General features: G+C 43.7%; 1 protein-coding gene across 2 annotated transcripts; it reads left to right on the forward strand.

The window, feature by feature from the left end:
• Nucleotides 1-787: 787 nt before the first annotated feature.
• Nucleotides 788-14853, forward strand: PRXL2C (peroxiredoxin like 2C). 2 transcript variants are annotated; one of them, XM_034967830.3, is made up of 6 exons: nt 788-1033; nt 1356-1424; nt 4423-4476; nt 4640-4745; nt 10102-10233; nt 14220-14853. In XM_034967830.3, exons 1-6 carry the CDS (start codon nt 842-844, stop codon nt 14345-14347), a joined length of 681 nt encoding a protein of 226 aa, XP_034823721.1. In that variant the 5' UTR covers nt 788-841; the 3' UTR covers nt 14348-14853. The 2 variants fall into 2 exon arrangements, with proteins under 2 accessions (XP_034823721.1, XP_063450371.1); XM_063594301.1 differs by lacking the exon at nt 10102-10233 and having other exon boundaries at nt 792-1033.
• Nucleotides 14854-19199: the final 4346 nt, after the last annotated feature.

The raw sequence follows: 19199 nt of genomic DNA on the forward strand, positions 1-19199 counted from the left end.
TTCAGCTCAACAAAGGCCATAGATAAAGGATGTACTTTCTGAACCCCAAATCCATACACAAGAGTGAGTAAACTTATGAAGACAAAGAGCCTGAATGTTATCTGGTCCTGCTCTGGAAATCTTGGACACACAGTTAGCACCCATGAGAAACCCCAGAGAAAGATGAACCTCTAAATCCAGGGCCAGTTTGGTCTCACAAAGGCTGAGATCCCCAGATTTCCCTATGTCTGCCTACCCACCCCAGGAGAAACTGAATTGGAAGTGTGGGATTTCTACAAAACAGCTGCTAAGTCATCTAACTTCATCATCCTCATCCCACCCAGCTCACCTTTTATTTCTTTATTTTTATTATTTATTTTTTTAAAAAACGGAGATGGCGTTGCCCTCTGTTACCTACCCAGGCTGGTCTCGAACTCCTGGCCTCAAGTAATCTTCCCGCCTCGGTCTCCCAAGTCGCTAGGATTACAGGCCCGGCCTGTGTGTTTACAAAACGTGGGCCCGGCCCTAGCCCACCTTTTACACATACACCCATTAGTTCTCGAATAGGTGAGAACATCCGCTCAGGTGGCCATGGAGGGCGCGGGCGGCTTTCTTCCTCAATAATGCTTGCTCGCCGTGGACGGACCTTACTTTCTCTCTCTGTCCCCTACCCTGAGAGCTGAGTCAGAACCGCCCGTGGGCTTCACTCCGACAGCTCCCAGGCCCGCGCCGCGCCGCGGAAACCGTGACTTGCCAGGCCCCACCTCTGCACGCCCCGCCCCGCCCACCGCGCCCAGCCTCTGCGCGCCCCGCCCCGGTCCGCGCTGGCAGAGCGGACCCAGGCCCTCGGCCGCCCCGCGTCATGGCCGCGCCCGCCCCGGTCACGCGGCAGGTTAGCGGCGCCGCCGCCCTGGTCCCGGCCCCGAGCGGCCCCGACAGCGGGCAGCCCCTGGCGGCCGCCGTGGCCGAGCTGCCGGTGCTGGACGCCCGCGGGCAGCGGGTACCGTTCGGCGCGCTGTTCCGGGAGCGCCGCGCCGTGGTGGTGTTCGTGCGGGTGAGCGGGCGGCGGGGCTGGAAGGGAAGCGCGGCCCAGGGTCCCGGGCAGGCTGCCGGGATGCGAGCCGCGCCTCCTGCTTCTTAGGACGGAAACGGGAAGGCAGCCTGCCCAGTCGCGGCCGCTTCCCAACTAGGAAGGGGCAGGGAGAGGGCGAGGGCGAGGGCGAGGCCCGCTTCCCACGCGCCGGGCGCCCGAGCCGCCGGTCCCGGCCCCGCGGGCGTCGCCTTTGCTCGCGTCACGCACGGCGAAGTACAGGGATCCTTCGGGGCCCGAGGGTGCTGCTTTACTAACTTGCCCTCTCTGCCGTTTTGGCTTTCAGCATTTCCTGTGTTACATCTGCAAGGAATACGTAGAGGATCTGGCCAAAATCCCCAAGAGTTTCTTACAAGTGAGTTTCCCAGCGTGGGCGGCCCAGTGCCCGCTTCTGCCGACCTTGCGAGCGGGGCGGGGGAGGACGCGTCTCCAGCGCGGAACTTGCAGCCTGGATTGCCCCTCCCCGCAGCTCTCTCCACCCTCGCCCCTCCAAAAGGAGTGAGACGTCAGAGATCTATTTCTGCCCTAACTCATTGGGTGCTGCCTGGTGGTAAACGTACTAACAATTGTGGTGTTGCCTGGTAACCTAGTGCCTGTTCTCAAAAGTTGACTGATAATGCCCTAAAACAAATGCTGGAAATGGTTATTTTCTTCCCTTTATTTTTTGTTACACTCCAAATAGCTGCTCATTATGGGAAAATACTAATATATCGTAAAGGTGCAAATGTTTATGTTAATAGGCTGCAAGTTCCATGTCCCTAGGACAACCACATACTTATTTTTCTTGAGGCACAGATAGGTTTGTGCCCAAGTGAGCTTTTTGAGGAAAGGCATTGAGCAGCCTTTATAAAACAGATGTTCTTTCAGCAGACCTTATCAATCAGGATGTGAAAAAATAACATTGATTAAATAACTGTGCGGCCGGGCGCGGTGGCTCACGCCTGTAATCCCAGCACTTTGGGAGGCCGAGGCGGGCGGATCACGAGGTCAGGAGATCGAGACCATCCTGGCTAACACGGTGGAACCCTGACTCTACTAAAAATACCAAAAATTACCCGGACTTGGTGGCGGGCGCCTGTAGGCCCAGCTACTCGGGAGGCTGAGGCAGGAGAATGGCGTGAACCCGGGAGGCGGAGGTTGCAGTGAGCCGAAATTGCACCACTGCACTCCAGCCTGGGCGACAGAGTAAGACTCCGTCTCAAAAAGAAAAAAACAACAACAACTGTGCTACAGAGTTTTTAAAAAAGAATGTCTTTGGGGAGAATATAGAGAATTATTTACTATATCATTTTGAAAACAATGTTTTGACTGTTCCTCTGCGTATCCTTTTATTCTCTTTTTAAAAATTGACATATATAATTGTATGTGTTTATGGGATACAGTGTAATATTTTCATAGGCATTTACGTTGTGGAATGATTAAATCGAGATAATACATCCATCATGTCAGATAGTGATTTTAGTTTTTTGTGATGACAACGTGTAAAAACTAGTCTTTTAGCAATTTTGAAGTATACATTGTTAACTATAGTCACCATGGTGTGCAGCAGATCTCTAAAAGTTATTCCTCTTGTTTAACTGAAACTTTGTACCCTTTGATCATCTCCCTTTTCCTTATCCCTGAGTAACCAGTCTCTGGTAACCATCATTACACTCTACTTTTTTCGTTTCCATAGGTAAGTGAGATCATGCGGTGTTTTTCTTCCTGTGCCTGGCTTATTTCACTTACACGATGTCCTCCAGGTGCATCTAGTGTTGTCGCAAATAACAGAAAAATGTCTTTCTTTTTTATGACCAAATGTGATACCGTATTTTCTTTTCTTTTCTTTTTTTTTTTGAGATGGAGTCTCAGTCTATCGCCCAGGCTGGAGTGCAGTGGCGCGATCTCAGCTCACTGCAAGCTCCGCCTCCCGGGTTCACACCATTCTCCTGCCTCAGCCTCCTGAGTAGCTGGGACTACAGGCGCCCGCCACCACGCCTGGCTAATTTTTTGTATTTTTAGTAGAGACGGGTTTCACCGTGTTAGCCAGTATGGTCTCGATCTCCTGACCTCGTGATCTGCCTGCCTTGGCCTCCCAAAGTGCTGGGATTACAGGCGTGAGCCACCGCGCCCGGCCGATACCGCATTTTCTTTATATTTATCCATTGTTGAACACTGAGGTTGCTTCTATATCTTGGTATTGTGAATCATGCTGTAATAAAACATGGGAGTGCAGATATCTCTTCAACATACTGATTTCATTTCCTTTGAATAAATGCCCAGTAGTGGGATTGCTGGATCATATTATAGTTCTATTTTTAATTTTAGTAACTTCCAGACTGTTTTCCATAATGGCTGTACTAATTTACATTCCTAACAACAGTGTACAAAAGTTCCTTTTTCTCCACATCCTCACCAACGCTTATCTTGCATCTTACTGATAGCTGTTTAACAAGTGTGAGGTTATATCATTGTAGTTTTAATTTGTATTTCACTGATGAGTAGTGATTTTGAGCATCTTTTCATATATCTCTTGGCCATTTCTTTTTTTTTTTTTTTTTTGAGGCGGAGTCTTATTCTGCCCCCCAGCCTGGAGAGCAGTGGCACAATCTCGGCTGACTACAACCTTTGCCTCCTAGGTTCAAGTGATTCTCCTGCCTCAGTCTCCAGAGTAGCTGGGATTACAGGCACATGCCACCACACCCAGCTAATTTTTGTATTTTTAGTGGAGATGGGGTTTCACCATGTTGGTCAGGCTGGTCTTGATCTCCTGACCTCAGGTGATCCACCTGACTTGGCCTCCCAAAGTGCTGGGATTACAGGCGTAAGCCACCATGCTCAGCCCTTTGTCCATTTTTTAATCAGGCTATGTTGTTTTCTTGCAAAATTGTTTGAATTTCTTTTACACTTTGGATATTTGCCCCTTATCAGATGTATAGTTTGCAGATATTTTCTCTCAATCTGTGAGTTGTCTCTTCTCTGTTGATTGTTTCCTTGGCTGTGCAGAAGCTTTTTAGTTTGATATAGTCCCATTTGTCTATTTTTGCTTTTGTTGCCTGTATTTTTGAGGTCATATTCTACAAATCATTGTTTACACCCATGTCATGTAGCAGTTTTGTAGTTTTCTTCTAGTAGTTTTATAGTTTTAGGTCTTATGTGTAAGTCTGGAAATTCCTACTTAGCAAAAGAAGCATCTGAATTAATATTTTACTATACGTATCTTTGCATTAACTCACACAATTTTGCTGTGTATTCCATTCCTCTAGAAGCCTATAGGTGGCATTAGAATGAAACATAAGAGTTGGGTTAAGGGATGTTGTATAAAACATGCATAATTTCTAATGATATATACATGTCCTTTTTTTTCTCCTAAGGAAGCAAATGTCACCCTTATAGTGATTGGACAGTCATCCTACCATCATATTGAGGTAAATATCTAGTACATTGGGAGACTAATGAATAAAATCTGTTTCAGACATAAAAATTACATTATTTAAACCACTAAATGTAGGCTAAATTGGCTGAAGTTAGAGTATCATTACTTTTCTCTCATTTGTTCTTGTAAAAATTCCAACCATTCTCTCTTTTCAGCCTTTTTGCAAACTGACTGGATATTCTCATGAAATCTATGTCGATCCTGAGAGAGAAATTTATAAAAGATTGGGAATGAAAAGAGGTGAAGAAATTGCTTCCTCAGGTAAGACATAACATGTCTCAAATAGAAAACACTGGTGGTGTATGTTCATATTTGTGTATATATGCATAGGGAAACATGGTCAATTCATAAATCGGGCTTTTTTGTTTTTTTTGAGATGGAGTCTCACTCTGTTGCTGGGGCAGGAGTGCAGTGGTGTGATCTCGGCTCACTGCAACCTCCACCTCCCGGATTCGAATGATTCTCCTGCTTCAGCCTCCTAAGTAGCTAGGATTACAGGTGCTTGCCACTACGCCCAGCTAATTTTTTATATTTTTAGTAGAGACAGGGTTTCCCCATGTTTGCCAGGCTGGTCTCGAACTCCTGACCTGTCTTGGCCTCCCAAAGTGCTGGGATTATAGGCATGAGCCACTGCACCCAGCCTCAGGCTGCTTTTTATTATTCTAATAAGTGGTCCAGATACACCAGGCTCCAGAAGATTCATTTTCTGGGTGTAATGACATGGAAGGCTGTTAGCAAAGCACTATTCAATGGAAATAAGTTGCAGAAGTGTTTTCAATGTGGTTCCATTTTTGTGAAAACAAAAAGGATTTTCATAAAGATCGTGTGTGCACGTGTGCGCACATGATGAAATAGGTTTTAAAAGATATGGTAGTGTTTACCTCAAGGAGGGGAGTGAGAAAATTGGCTTTTGTATTTTTTACAAGTATATTTTACTTTTGTAATTAAACGGAAAGTAGTATTAAGTTCACATAATTTTATACCTCAGTACCATGTCTTTAATACCCCATCTCCTTTAATTGAGGAAATCCCACTTATCGTTTGAAATCACCCAACTGAAAGGGGCTCTGAATCACTCTTCAAGCAGAAGTCATTGCTTCCCTTTTGCTTTCACAGCACCCTGCACTTTATTATATACTCTATTATTGCACTTAAGGGGACCAGAGAGTATAGTTAGTTGAAGAGTTTCATGTTTATTCATCTTTACATTATCTGTGTTCTCTGCCCTTGCCACAGTTCTTTGTAATTAATAGAGCTTAGAAAACTTGAGTTGTACTGCTTGTGTGTGTTTGTGAAATGCCAGATAAGAGAACTCAATTCAAACAAAAATCAATAATTTTGAATAAATATTATCGACCTCTTGTTTGATACCCACTGTGTTGGATGCTCCCAGGAGGACAGTGATAAAATACATAGTCCCCACCATGCAGACTCATCATCTACTCTGGGAGACAGGCACAAACAGCTAATTACAATACCATCTAAGGGCCAGTGATGGAGGGAGGTATTCCTGACTAGAAATACCTTTGTCAGCAATTTAAGTGCAGTAGGATCTGGGAGGGCTTCTCAGAGGAGATGAAGTCTCAGCTCACTCTGAAAGGAGTTAGCTGGGTGAAATGAGGGTAGGGAAGGATGCTCTAGACAGAAAGTAGCATGTGCAAAAGCACAAAGGCATGAGAAAACATGACTCCTTCAGAAAAATACAGGTCCCTACCTCTGGCCAGAGTGTAAGACCCAGTTAGGGGAATTGGTGTGAGCCAAGGGATAAGTTACAGCCAGTTCATGTTGAGCCTGGGGTAATGTGCCAAGGAGTTTGGATTTATTATGAAGCAGCTGGGGAATTATACAAGTGTTTGAAGCAGAGAAGTGAGACAGTCATATAACCCATGTGGAGCAGGGATTGGAGCTGGCCAAACCAGAGCCAGTGATATTTGTGACAGGGTTGTAGGGCAGACATAAGCTAGAAAGAAATGACAAGGCTTGAAGAGGGGATAGAGAGGAGGGGATAGGTCTGGGAGCTGTTTGTGAGGCAGAGTTGCTGATCCCTTTATTGATGGGTTTTTTTTAGTTTTTTGTTTTGAAACAGAGTTTCACTCTTGTTGTCCAGGCTAGAGTGTGATGGTGTGATCTCGGCTCACTGCAACCTCCACCTCCTGGGTTCAAGTGATTCTCCTGCCTCAGCCTCCTGGGTAGCTGGGATTACAGGCATGCACCACCATGCCCTGCTAATTTTGTATTTTTAGTAGAGACAGGGTTTCTCCATGTTGGTCAGGCTGGTCTCGAACTCCCGACCTCAGGTGATCCACCCACCTCGGCCTCCCAAAGTGCTGGGGTTACAGGCATGAGCCACCGCACCCGGCTCCTTTATAGATGTTTTTAAAGAAAAAGACCTAAACTTGATCAGAGCTAATGATGAGCTGGCATAAACATAGAGTCTGCTTGTTTTTCTCTCTTTAGTATAGGAAATCATAGCAGTACAGATTGTGAACCTTACTTTTTGGTACACAGTTTTCATGTGCTGTAACTGAGTCTCAACATGTGTAAGGTCTGTTTAATTATTTAGCACTTTAGGACTGGGCGCGGTGGCTCACGCCTGTAATCCCAGCACTTTGGGAGGCCAAGGCGGGTGGATCACCTGAAGTCAGGAGTTCATGACCAGCCTGACCAACATGGAGAAACCCCGTCTCTACTAAAAATATGAAATTAGCCCGGTGTGGTGGTGCACATCTGTAATCCCAGCTACTCGGGAGACTGAGGCAGGAGAATTGCTTGACCCCAGAAGGCAGAGGTTGTGGTGAGCCAAGATTGTGCCATTGCACTCTAGCCTGGGCAACAAGAGCGAAACTCTGTCTCAAAAAAAAAAAATTAGCACTTTAGATATAAACTGTGAGTTTCACTTTAGTAACACCTCACTATTCATTGTCACAATAAAGATATGGAATTGCAAACTAAATAGATGAATACTAAGTTGAATATATGCTTGTAATTATAAGAGAGGGTGTATTCAAATCTTCACTACTTCAACCTGTGTTGAAGGACTGCATTGCCAAACAAAATATTAGGTTCTCATAAAATAATTTTTTTGAGGTTTCTCCCTAAAAAAAACATAAAGCATAAATCTCAAAATCAGTCTCAGAATAGTCTCACTTGAAAACTAAGGCACTAAAAATATATTATACAATTATAATTTAAAATTAATGGTGCCTATTTTATAAAGATGAAGAATAAGAAAATGAAGCCATTACATACAAGGGAGTACTGGGTTTGTAGAAGACTGAAAAACAGGAATTTGACACAAAAGAAGTAAATTCAAACTGGCAAAACTAGATTGTGCTTGACAACAAAGATTACTTAGTTCTAGGCTATGGAATCTCAAGTTGAATTTCTAAAATTTCTGAAATATTAATTGACCCCTTCTTTGGACATAAGAAGAGAGTTTGGGCTGGGTGTGGTGGCTCACACCTGCATTCCTAGCACTTTGGGAGGCCAAGGTGGGAGGACTTCTTGAGTGTAGGAGTTCGAGACCAGCCTGGGCAACATGGCCAGACCCTGTCTCTACAAAAAAATACAAAAATTAGCTGGGCATGGTGCATGCCTGTACTCCCTGCTATGCGGGAGGCTGAGGCGGGAGAATCGATTGGAGCCTGGGAGGTTGAGGCTGCAATGAGCAGTGATCGTGCCACTGCACTCCTGCCTGGGTGACGGATTGATTCCCTGTCTCAAAATTTTCTTTTGCATTTTAAAAAATAAGGAGAGAGTTTGGATTTCTGAGCATTTATTTCACATGTAGAATCCTATAAGATAGTAAAATTCAAGGCCAGGCATGGTGGCTCACACTTGTAATCCCAGCACTTTGGGAGGCGGAGGTGGGAGGATCACTTGAGGCCAGGAATTTGAGACCGGCCTGGGCAACAAAGTGAGACCCCATCTCAACAACAACAAAAAACTTTTAATTAGCCAGGATTGGTGGCATGAACCCGTGGTCGCAGCTACTTAGGAAGCTGACGGGGGAGGATCGCTTGAGCCCAGGAGTTTGAGGCTGCAGTGAGCTATGATTGTGCCACTGCACTCCAGCCTGAGCAACAGAGCATGACCCTGTCTCTTAAAAAACAAAGTAAAACTTAATCTTTTACTCAAGTCTCTATGCTAGTGAGCCTGTATTTGTTTCTTGGTAAGATAAATGCTCATTATAATGTAAACATGAAAGAAATCAAAGAGTTGAAGAGATGAGGAGAAATAATAGGTGTTTGGAAATATTCGGAAATTAGGCAGGCCAAAGGCTGCATAGTCATTAAAATAAAAAGTTAAAAGTAAGACATACATGGCAAGGATAGGAGAAAAATTAATTACAAGGAGAATAAAGAGACTGAGTCTCTTTGCTCCAGTGAAGTAGAAATTAAGTATTAGCCACTGTGATAACAGAAATAGAAAACTGACAGCCAAGGAGAAGTGAAGAGGTAGCTGCAGTGGCTGTTGTCACAGCTAAGCCCCCATGTCTCAGTAGCATGACATGGTAGGAGGTTATTTCTTTTTATCTTAAATTTCAAGAACGGGACCGGCTGCGGTGGCTTATGCTTGTAATCCCAGCACTTTGGGAGGCCGAGGCGGGCAGATCACCTGAGGTCAGGAGTTTGAGACCAGCCTGACCAACATGGAGAAACCCCATCTGTACTAAAAATAGAAAACTAGCCGGGCGTGGTGGCACATGCCTGTAATCCCAGCCACTTGGGAGGCTGAGGTAGGAGAATCGCTTGAATCCAGATGGTGGAGGTTGCAGTGAGCCAAGATTGCGCCATTGCACTCCAGCCTGGGCAACGAGAGTGAAACTCCATCTCAAAAAAAAAATTTTTTTCAAGAACGGTTTTTCTATTTGGATGCCTTTCCTCTTGAGCAGCAGTTCCGGGATCCAGGCACCCTCCATCTTGTGCTTTGCCACCTTCAACCCAAGCCTTCCAAGAATGTAGAAGGAACATGAGAATCACTTGTGGGAGGAGCTTGGCCTGGAAGCAGCACAGATCATTTCATTCATTGTTTATAACATAGTCACATGCCTTGCCTAACTGCAACTAAGACTGGAAAATATACTTTAGCTGTGGACCCAGAAAGAGGAAACAGGTTTTGACCAACACGTAGCAGTCTGTGTCACAATGTCTCTTGAAAAGGACTGTAGCTGCCTATTAATAAGTGAGACTAAACAGAGTATAAATGGGGAATTAAAATGGAAAGCACTGCTAATTTGAGAAGTCTATAGTTGACATTTTTCTGTGGCAGAAAATGATGTGGGTCCGTCATCACGTTTCCTTTAAAGCAGTAGTTCTTAACTGGGACATTTACTCCTCTCTCCCTTGGGAGACATTTGGCATTGTCTGAAGACATTTTTGGTTTTTACAACTTGGTAAACGGTGCCACTGGTATTTAGTGGGTATAGAAGGCAAGGATGTTGCAAAACACCGTATATCGCACAGGACAAAGAATGATCTGAGCCAAAATGTTGATGGTAAAAGATTGAGAAACCATTCTTTCAAGGAAGAAAGAGAATGTTTTATAGAAATACATTATCTTCTTAATATCAAATTGAATATAAAATGACATCTAAAGACAATTTTCGACATTTCAGGACAGAGCCCCCACGTAAAATCAAATCTACTCTCAGGAAGCCTTCAGAGCCTGTGGCGGGCAGTGACTGGCCCTCTCTTTGATTTTCAAGGAGACCCAGCTCAGCAAGGTGGAACCCTCATTTTGGGTCCAGGTAAGCATCAAAGCCCAGGTTCAGCAGTAGACGTCTTGTGCTTTTTACAAGTTCAGAGGCCGCCATTTTCTTTTCTTTTCCTTTTTTTTTTTTTTCGAGAGGGAGTCTCGCTCTGTCGCCCAGGCTGGAGTGCAGTGGCGCAATCTCGGCTCACTGCAAGCTCTGCCTCCCGGGTTCACGCCATTCTCCTGCCTCAGCCTCCCGAGTAGCTGGGACTACAGGTGCCCGCCACGACGCCCAGCTAATTTTTTGTATTTTTAGTAGAGACGGGGTTTCACCATGTTAGCCAGGATGGTCTCGGTCTCCTGACCTCGTGATCCTCCCACCTCGGCCTCCCAAAGTGTTGGGATTACAGGCATGAGCCACCACGCCCCACCCAGAGGCCACCATTTTCTTCATAAAGCAGACACCCTGTACAAATGGACATCTTGGCATTACAGTCAGGATGCTGTGCTTTTGTAGGGGGGCATCTTTTGTTTTCAAAGGCTTCTGTATATTTTGATGTTTATGTATTTGATGAGCGTGCCCATCATCCCATGCCTAGATGATTTCCCACAGTCACCTGTGGGCTGGCGATCTGTATATGGCTGTCACACACTCCGCTATTTAGGAATGTTCAGTGGAGATGAACATTTCCGAATAGGGGAAAATCGTCACGTGCCTTTTTTTTCAAGAAAAGAATCCAGCCGGGCGCGGTGGTTTACGCCTGTAATCCCAGCACTTTGGGAGGCCAAGGCGGGCGGATCACGAGGTCAGGAGATGGAGACCATCCTGGCTAACACGGTGAAACCCTGTCTCTACTAAAAATACAAAAAAAAATTAGCCGGACGTGGTGGCGGGTGCCTGTAGTCCCAGCTACTCGGGAGGCTGAGGCAGGAGACTGGCGTGAACCTGGGAGGCGGAGCTTGCAGTGCGCCGAGATCGCACCACTGCACTCCAGCCTGGGTGAGAGAGTGAGACTCTGCCTCAAAAAAAAAAAAAAAAGAATCCATGTAGTTATTTATACCTAACAAAACTAGGAGACTTACTCAGTGTCAGCAAGTTAGTCAGTGCTAGGGACAGCTCATCCCATAAGATTGGGATTGAGGCCGGGCATGGTGGCTCACACCTATAATCCCAGCATTTTGGGAGGCTGAGATTGGTGGATCACTTGAGGCCAGGAGTTCCAGACCAGCCTGGCCAACTTGGTGAAACCCCGTCTCTACTAAAAGTACAAAAAATTAGCCAGGCGTGGTGGTGCATGCTTGTAATCCCACCTACTTGGGAGGCTAAGGCAGGAGAATCACTTGAACCTGGGAGGCAGAGGTTGCAGTGAGCCCAGATCGTGCCACTGCACTCCAGCCTGGGTGACAAGAAGGAAACTCCCTCTCAAAAAATAAAAAAGAATGGGATTGAGGTCCGACTATAAGCCACACACTGTTAACTTTATTGATGGGTGTGGACCACCTGAGATTGCTTTGGCTCGTCTCTGCTAAGTGTTTGAACAGATGTATTTGAACAGATGTAAGGATTGTGGACATCTAAGTGTATTGTAACTGATTAGATCTCTACTGTGTTCCAGCATTGCAACAAAGGACAAACACCCTTATCAGACAGGGCCCAAAAGCCTAAATCACTATGTTGTAAGATCATCTTTTTGTTTTTTCTTCCTCTTTAAAACTGTCTGCTTAATGAGCATAGCTTATAAGAGTTATATGAGTAATATTTACTTTCATAAATACCTTTTTTTGTTTTTGAGACGGAGCCTTGCTCTGTCACCAGGCTGGAGTGCAGTGGTGTAATCTCGGCTCACTACAACCTCCGCCTCCCGGGATCAAGCGATTTTCCTGCCTCAGTCTCCCTAGTAGCTGGGACTACAGGCGCCTGCCACCACACCCAGCTAATTTTTGTATTTTTAGTAGAGGCGAGGTTTCACCAGGTTGGCCAGAATGGTCTCAATTACTTGACTTCGTGATCTGCCCACCTCTGCCTCCCAAAGTGCTGGGATTACAGGTGTGAGCCACCACACCCAGCCAATACCATATTTTTTAGAAGGAGGGTTTTGACTAAGTAATATGATTTTTGGGCTTTTTGCAGCTGGAACATTGTAGCCAAAATCTCCCTTTGCCTCCCTCTCATGAATTTATAACAGATTCGTTATAAAAAGAAGCCCTGATTAATGAGAATGAATCCTATGCATTAGCCCAGAATGACATTAGCCATATTTCTGAACAACTTATTTCCATCCTCAGACCCAAAAGGGGATGTTTTTAAGTCCCTTATCTCCATGTCTCTGAATCATTTGTCCGCATCTTCTGTTGTGTAAGAATAAAGAGTACATGGGCTGGGCGCGGTGGCTCACACCTGTAATCCCAACACTTTGGGAGCCCAAGGTGGGCAGATCACAAGGTCGGGAGATCGAGACAATCCTGACTAACACAGTGAAACCCCATCTCTACTAAAAATACAAAAAATTAGCCGGGTATGGTGGCATGCACCTGTAGTTCCAGCTACTAGGGAGGCTGAGGCAGGATAATCGCTTGAACCTGGGAAGTGGAGGTTGGCAGTGAGCCAAAATCACACCACTGCACTACAGCCTGGGCGAGAGACCAAGACACTGCCCCAAAAAATAAATAAGTAAAGAAGAAAGAGCACATGGAGAGCATCATTTGTGTGCCAACTTGGGACCATTCAGTCATCCCTCAGCATCCATGGCGGATTAGTTCCTGGACCTGCAGTGGATCCCAGAATCTGAGATGCTCAAGTGTCTCACGTAAAATGCTGTAGTATTTGGATCTAACCTATGCACGTCCTCCCCTGCACTTTAAATCATCTCTAGTTTACTTATAATACCAAATGCAATGTAAATAGTTGTTGTACTGTACTATTTAGGGAATAATGACCAGGAAAAAAAAATGTCTGTACATATTCAGCAGATATGCAGCTATCCTTTTTTTCTGAATATTTTCAATCCGTGGTTTGTTGAATGAGGATGCGGAACCCATGGATGCAGAAGACCAGCTGTGCTTAGAAAACATACCTCATGGCTGGGCGCAGTGGCTTACACCTGTAATCCCAGCACTTTGGGAGGCCGAGGTGGGCGGATCACAAGATCAGGAGATCAAGAGCATCCTGGCCATCTGGTGAAACCCCGTCTCTACTCAAAATACAAAAATTAGCTGGGCGTGGTGGTGCAAGCCTGTAGTCCCAGCTACTCGGGAGGCTGAGGCAAGAGAATCTCTTGAACCCAGAAGGCGGAGGTTGCAGTGAGCTGAGATCATGCCACTGCACTCCAGCCTGGCGACAAAGCGAGCCTCCGTCTCAAAAAAAAAAAAAAAAAAAAAAAATGAAAACATGCCTCATACACTTAATCTAATGGTTTAAGTTAAAATTCTGGTCTTGAGTTCAAGAATCAAACAGAAACTAGATTGTAAATTTATGATTATAAATTATAAAATCTGTATTTGAACAGATGTAAGGATTGTGAACATCTAAGTGTATTGTAACTGATAGTCTTTTAAGGCCTTATTTTAGAGCCTCTTTTGGGCTATGGTTATAATACAGATAGCCTGTTAAATCAGTATTTGGGAGTGGATTTTTTGAAGTGAGTGATTTATTTCCTTATTATATTTATTCTATTATTAGATTTAAGAAACAGATGTGATTTTCCAGCTTGATATCTATGTGAGTTCCGTATTCTGCCCGTCTGACAGGACATTTTATTTAATTATATTTAATAAAACCTAACAGAAGGTTATAATTTAAAAATCTTTCCCCTTGGATCTCATAAAACATCAAGTATGGCTCTTATTTAACCATAATCCTTGTCATACTTTATTACCATGATTAAAAATTATTATGGCATTATATAGAGAATATAATGCACTCCAGGTAATTAATTTTTCCCTTTGGACTAATTAAAGGTTGAAAAGCTTCCTTGATTTTAGTAAGCAGTAAATCTGATGAATAATACTATGCCTCAGCCTTTTATTCTTATTCTCTTCTAGGTAACAACATCCATTTTATACACCGCGATAGGAATAGGTTGGATCACAAACCTATCAACTCTGTTTTACAGCTTGTAGGAGTTCAGCATGTGAACTTTACAAACAGACCTTCAGTTATCCATGTGTGACTTAAAATGCACTCAGTCACTTTCAACTGGACCTTCTGGAATGTGACCTTCAATGCCTGGGTGTAATATCCTCGTGCAGTGTCTAACCTGCTGTCCCTTCCCAGCCTTTGAGGAGTTAGGGAAGCATAAAGGGGGCTTGAACCTGTTGAATTGCATGCTGGGAAGCATCAGTTGTCAAAATATGTTATATACTTCCATTTTATAACTTTTAACATTTTATACAAAAAAAATGAATATACAAAATATAACTTTAAAAGCTATAAAATCATAAATACTCTAAATTATTTTACATTATGGTATATTCAGTCAGTGAAAGTTTTTTGGCAATATAAATTCTGACAGTATGTAAGGGGACAGGAGAGCAACACAAGACCATTATATTCAGTGAAGAAGGCAAAATATCAAATCTGTCAACAATGTAACTGCATTTTTGTATGTATATATTTGTATTTTTGTATGCTTTGGAAAAAGACAGGAAATAAACACCAAAATGTTGCCAGTAGGTATCTCTGTGTTAAGATTAGTGTTATTATTTTCTTTTCTGTACTTTTCTGTATTTCCCAACTGTTATATAATGAGCATGATTAATATTGTAGGGCCAGGAAAAGGTCTTTAAACATTATAGGACAATTTTATGCCACATAACAACCTTCACAAAAGAGCAAAATTATATAAGCTGTAGTCCACTTTTCCATCGTAATTGCTTTACTCAGAGGAAGTGTGGCAATCCGAACATTTCACATATAGCCAGTGTCCACAGCACCTTCTCAAACTACATACTTGCTATCCGTTTCACTAGGATTTTGGGGGGTTGGGGGAGCTATGGAGAAAAAAATTGTTTTAGGTATTTAAGATACGTATTTAAAAATATGGTCAGTGTGCTTTTTGAAAGGGAACTATAAGAATTTTTTTTTTTTTTTTTTTTGAGATTCACTCTGTTGCCCAGGCTGGAGTGCAGTGGCATGAACTCGGCTCACTGCAAGTTCCGCCTCCTGGGTTCACGCCATTCTCCTGCCTCAGCCTCCCGAGTAGCTGGGCCTACAGGCACCCACCACCACGCCTGGCTAATTTTTTGTATTTTTATTAGAGACGGGGTTTCACTGTGTTATAACAGCCAGGATGGTCTTGACCTCCTGACCTCATGATCCGCCCACCTCAGCCTCCCAATGTGCTGGGATTACAGGTGTGAGCCACCTTGCCTGGCTTTTTTTTTTTTTTTTTTTTTTGAGATGGAGTCTTGCTCCGTTGCCCAGGCTGGAGTGCAATGGCTCAATCTCAGCTCACTGCAACTTCCGCCTCCTTGGTTCAAGCAATTCTGCCTCAGCCTCCCAAGTAGCTGGGATTACAGGCACCCGCCACCATACCTGGCTACTTTTAGTAGAGACGGGGTTCCACCATGTTGGCCAGGCTGGTCTCGAACTCCATACCTCAGGTGATCCATCTGCCTCGGCCTCCCAAAGTGCTAGAATTGCAGGCGTTAGCCACCATTCCCAGCCAAGAATTGTTAAAATTTTTTAAAACTTGGTAACTTAAATGTACACTATGGTTTAGTTATGCATTCCTAGAGGACTGCTATTTCTCACCCTCAAACTGCTCTTATTTGGGAGACTTGTCATCTTTTATTTTTCTAGAATCTTTTTTTTTTTTTTTTGAGACGGAGTTTCACTCTTGTTGCACAGGATGGAGTGCAATGGCACGATCTCGGCTCACTGCAACCTCCACCTCCCGGGTTCAAGCGATTCTCCTGCCTCAGCCTCCCGAGTAGCTGAGATTACAGGCATGCACCACCATGCCTGGCTAAGTTTCTATTTTTTAGTAAAGATGGAGTTTCTCCATGTCGGTCAGGCTGGTCTCGAACTCCCGACCTCAGGTGATCTGCCTGCCTCAGCCTCCCAAAGTGCTAGGATTATAGGCATGAGCCACCGCGCCCGGCCTATTTTTCTAGAATCTTAATATGTTTAGTTGGGAGGTGTCCCAGAAATCCTGATGAAAAGTATAGCAAAATCAGAATTTTGGTAATGATTAGCAAGTATAATACTGCTTTGAACTCAGTACTTTTATATGAAGCATATAAAGTTACAAAAAAAACTAATGTATTCAAATATTTGAATATATCTTCATGTTTGTATAATGTTTTTATTCAATAAAAATGAAATTTCTCATTTAAACTATTTTGTGCTTTTTTTATGTACTAAAGGTGACCTTTGCTGATTTTAGACTTCATACCGCTGAATCACATGCTTACACAAAAATTATATACAGTTGACCCTTGAACAACATAGGTTCAAACTACACGGGTCCAGTTATATGTAGATTTTTTTTTCAATTGAAGTTATACCAAGTGTGAGCCGGGTACGGTGGCTCACGCCTGTAATCCCAGCACTTTGGGAGGCCGAGGCTGGTGGATCACGAGGTCAGGAGATGGAGACCATCCTGGCTAACGCGGTGAAACCCCCGTCTCTACTGAAAATACAAAAAATTAGCGGGACGTGGTGGAGGGCGCCTGTAATCCCAGCTGCTCCGGAGGCTGAGGCAGGAGAATGGCGTGAACCCGTGAACCCGGGAGGCGGAGCTTGCAGGGAGCCGAGATGGTGCCACTGCACTCCAGCCTGGGAGACAGTTATACCAAGTGTGCCTGGCTCCCCTGTCACCTCTTCCGCCTCTGCCTCACTTGAGACAGCAAAACCAACCCCTCCTCCTCCTCCTCCTCCTCCTCCTGCTCCTGCTCCTTAGCCTGCTCCAGGTGAAGATGAGAATGAAGACCTTTTTTTTTTTTCCTTTCTCAGCACATCGTGTCCACTACCAAGAAGGAATTATAAGGCATATGAAAAGACAAAAAACAATTTGAAAAGACAGAACGAGCACTAGAACCAGATTCAGATATTGCAAGAATGTTGGAATTAATCAGACCAATTTTTTTTTTAAACTATGATTAATGTGCTCAAGACTTTAAAGGAGAAACACAACATCCAAGAACAAATGAGTAATGTAAGCAGAGAGATGGAAATTCTAAGAATCAAAAGAAATGCTAGAAGTTAACAACATTGGAATAGAAATGAAGAATGCCTTTGATGGGATTATTAGTAGACTGGATGTGGCTGAGGAAATAATCTCTGAGCTTGAGGATATGACACTAGAAACTGAAAAGCAAAGGCAAAAAATACAAAACAAAATCCAAGAACTGAGAGACAACTACAAAAGACATAACATGAATCATGGGAAATCATAAGAAAGAAACTAACAGAAGAAATATTAGAAGCAATAAAGACTGAAAATTTCCCCAAGTTAATGTCAAACATCAGACTGTAGATTCAAGAAATTCAGAAAACAGCAAGCATAGTAAATGCCAAAAAAAAAAGACACCTAGGCATATCGTAGTCAAACTTCAGAAAATCAAAGATAAAAAATCTTGGCTGGGCGCAGTGGCTCACACCTGTAATCCCAGCACTTTGGGAGGCCAAGGCAGGCAGATCACCTGAGGTCAGGAGTTCGAGCCCAGCCTGGCCAACATGGTAAAACCACATTTCTACTAAAAATACAAAAATTAGCTGGGTGTGGTGGCACATGCCTGTAATTCCAGCACTTTGGGAGGCTGAGGCGAACAGATCACCTGAGGTCAGGAGTTCAAGACCAGCTTGGCCAACATGGTGAAACCCCATCTCTATCAAAAATACAAAACTTAGTTGGGCACGGTGGTGTGTTCCTGTAATCCCCGCTACTTGAGGGTGAGACACGAGAATCACTTGAACCCGGAGGCAGAGGTTGCAAGGAGCCAAGATTGCACCACTGCACTCCAGCCTGAGTGACAGCGTGAGACTCTGTATCAAAAAAAAAAAAAAAAAAAAAAAAAAGAAAATTTGAAAGAAGGCAGAGGGAAATAAACCACCTTACCTATAGAAGAGCAAAAATAAGAATTACATCCAACTTCCCCTCAGAAACCATGCAAGCAAGAAGAGAGTGGAGTGAAATATTTAAACTGTTAAGAGGAAAGTCACCAATCTAGAATTCAGTACTCTGCAAAATTATCCTTCAATAACTTTCTAACAGAAGGAAAAAAATTATCCTTCTAAAGTGAAGGATAACTAAAGACATTCTTCAGACAAAAAATGAGGGACATTGTTGCCAGTAGACCTGTCATGCAAGAAATTTAAAAGAAGTTTCTCAGAAAGAAGGAAAGTGATACAGATTAGAAACTCAGATCTACATTAAAAAAAGGAAGGGCATTGGAGAATAAGTGAGTGAAGGTAAAATATTTTTCTTTTTCTTTTTTTTTTTTTTGAGACAGAGTTTTCCTCTTGTCACCCAGGCTGGAGTGCAATGGCACGATCTTGGCTCACTGCAACCTCCTTCTCCCAGATTCAGGTGATTCCCCTGCCTCAACATCCCGAGTAGCTGGTATTACAGGTGACTGCCACCAAAACTGGCTAATTTTTGTATTTTTAGTAGAGACAGGGTTTCACCATGTTTGCCAGGCTGGTCTCGAACTCCTGACCTCAGGTGATCTGCCCACCTCTGCCTCCCAAAATGTTGGGATTACAGGGGTAAGCTACCACGCCTGGCCTTATTTTTCTTATTCTTAGTTGATCTTACAGATAACAGTTCAAAATAATAATACCAACAATGTATGTGTGTTTATGTGTGCTTATGTATGTATATATATTTATATATAGATATGCTTACATATGCTTATATATAAGTGAATGACACTTACATATAAGTGAATAACAGCAAAGATACAAGAGACAAGATGAGGGAATTAGAAATATTTTGTTATTGCCGGACACGGTGGCTCATGGTAAACCCTATTTCTACTACAAATACAAAAAATTAGCTGGGCATGGTGGCGGGTGCC

Source organism: Pan paniscus, chromosome 11, assembly GCF_029289425.2.
Source record: "Pan paniscus chromosome 11, NHGRI_mPanPan1-v2.0_pri, whole genome shotgun sequence".
Taxonomy (NCBI): domain Eukaryota; kingdom Metazoa; phylum Chordata; class Mammalia; order Primates; family Hominidae; genus Pan; species Pan paniscus.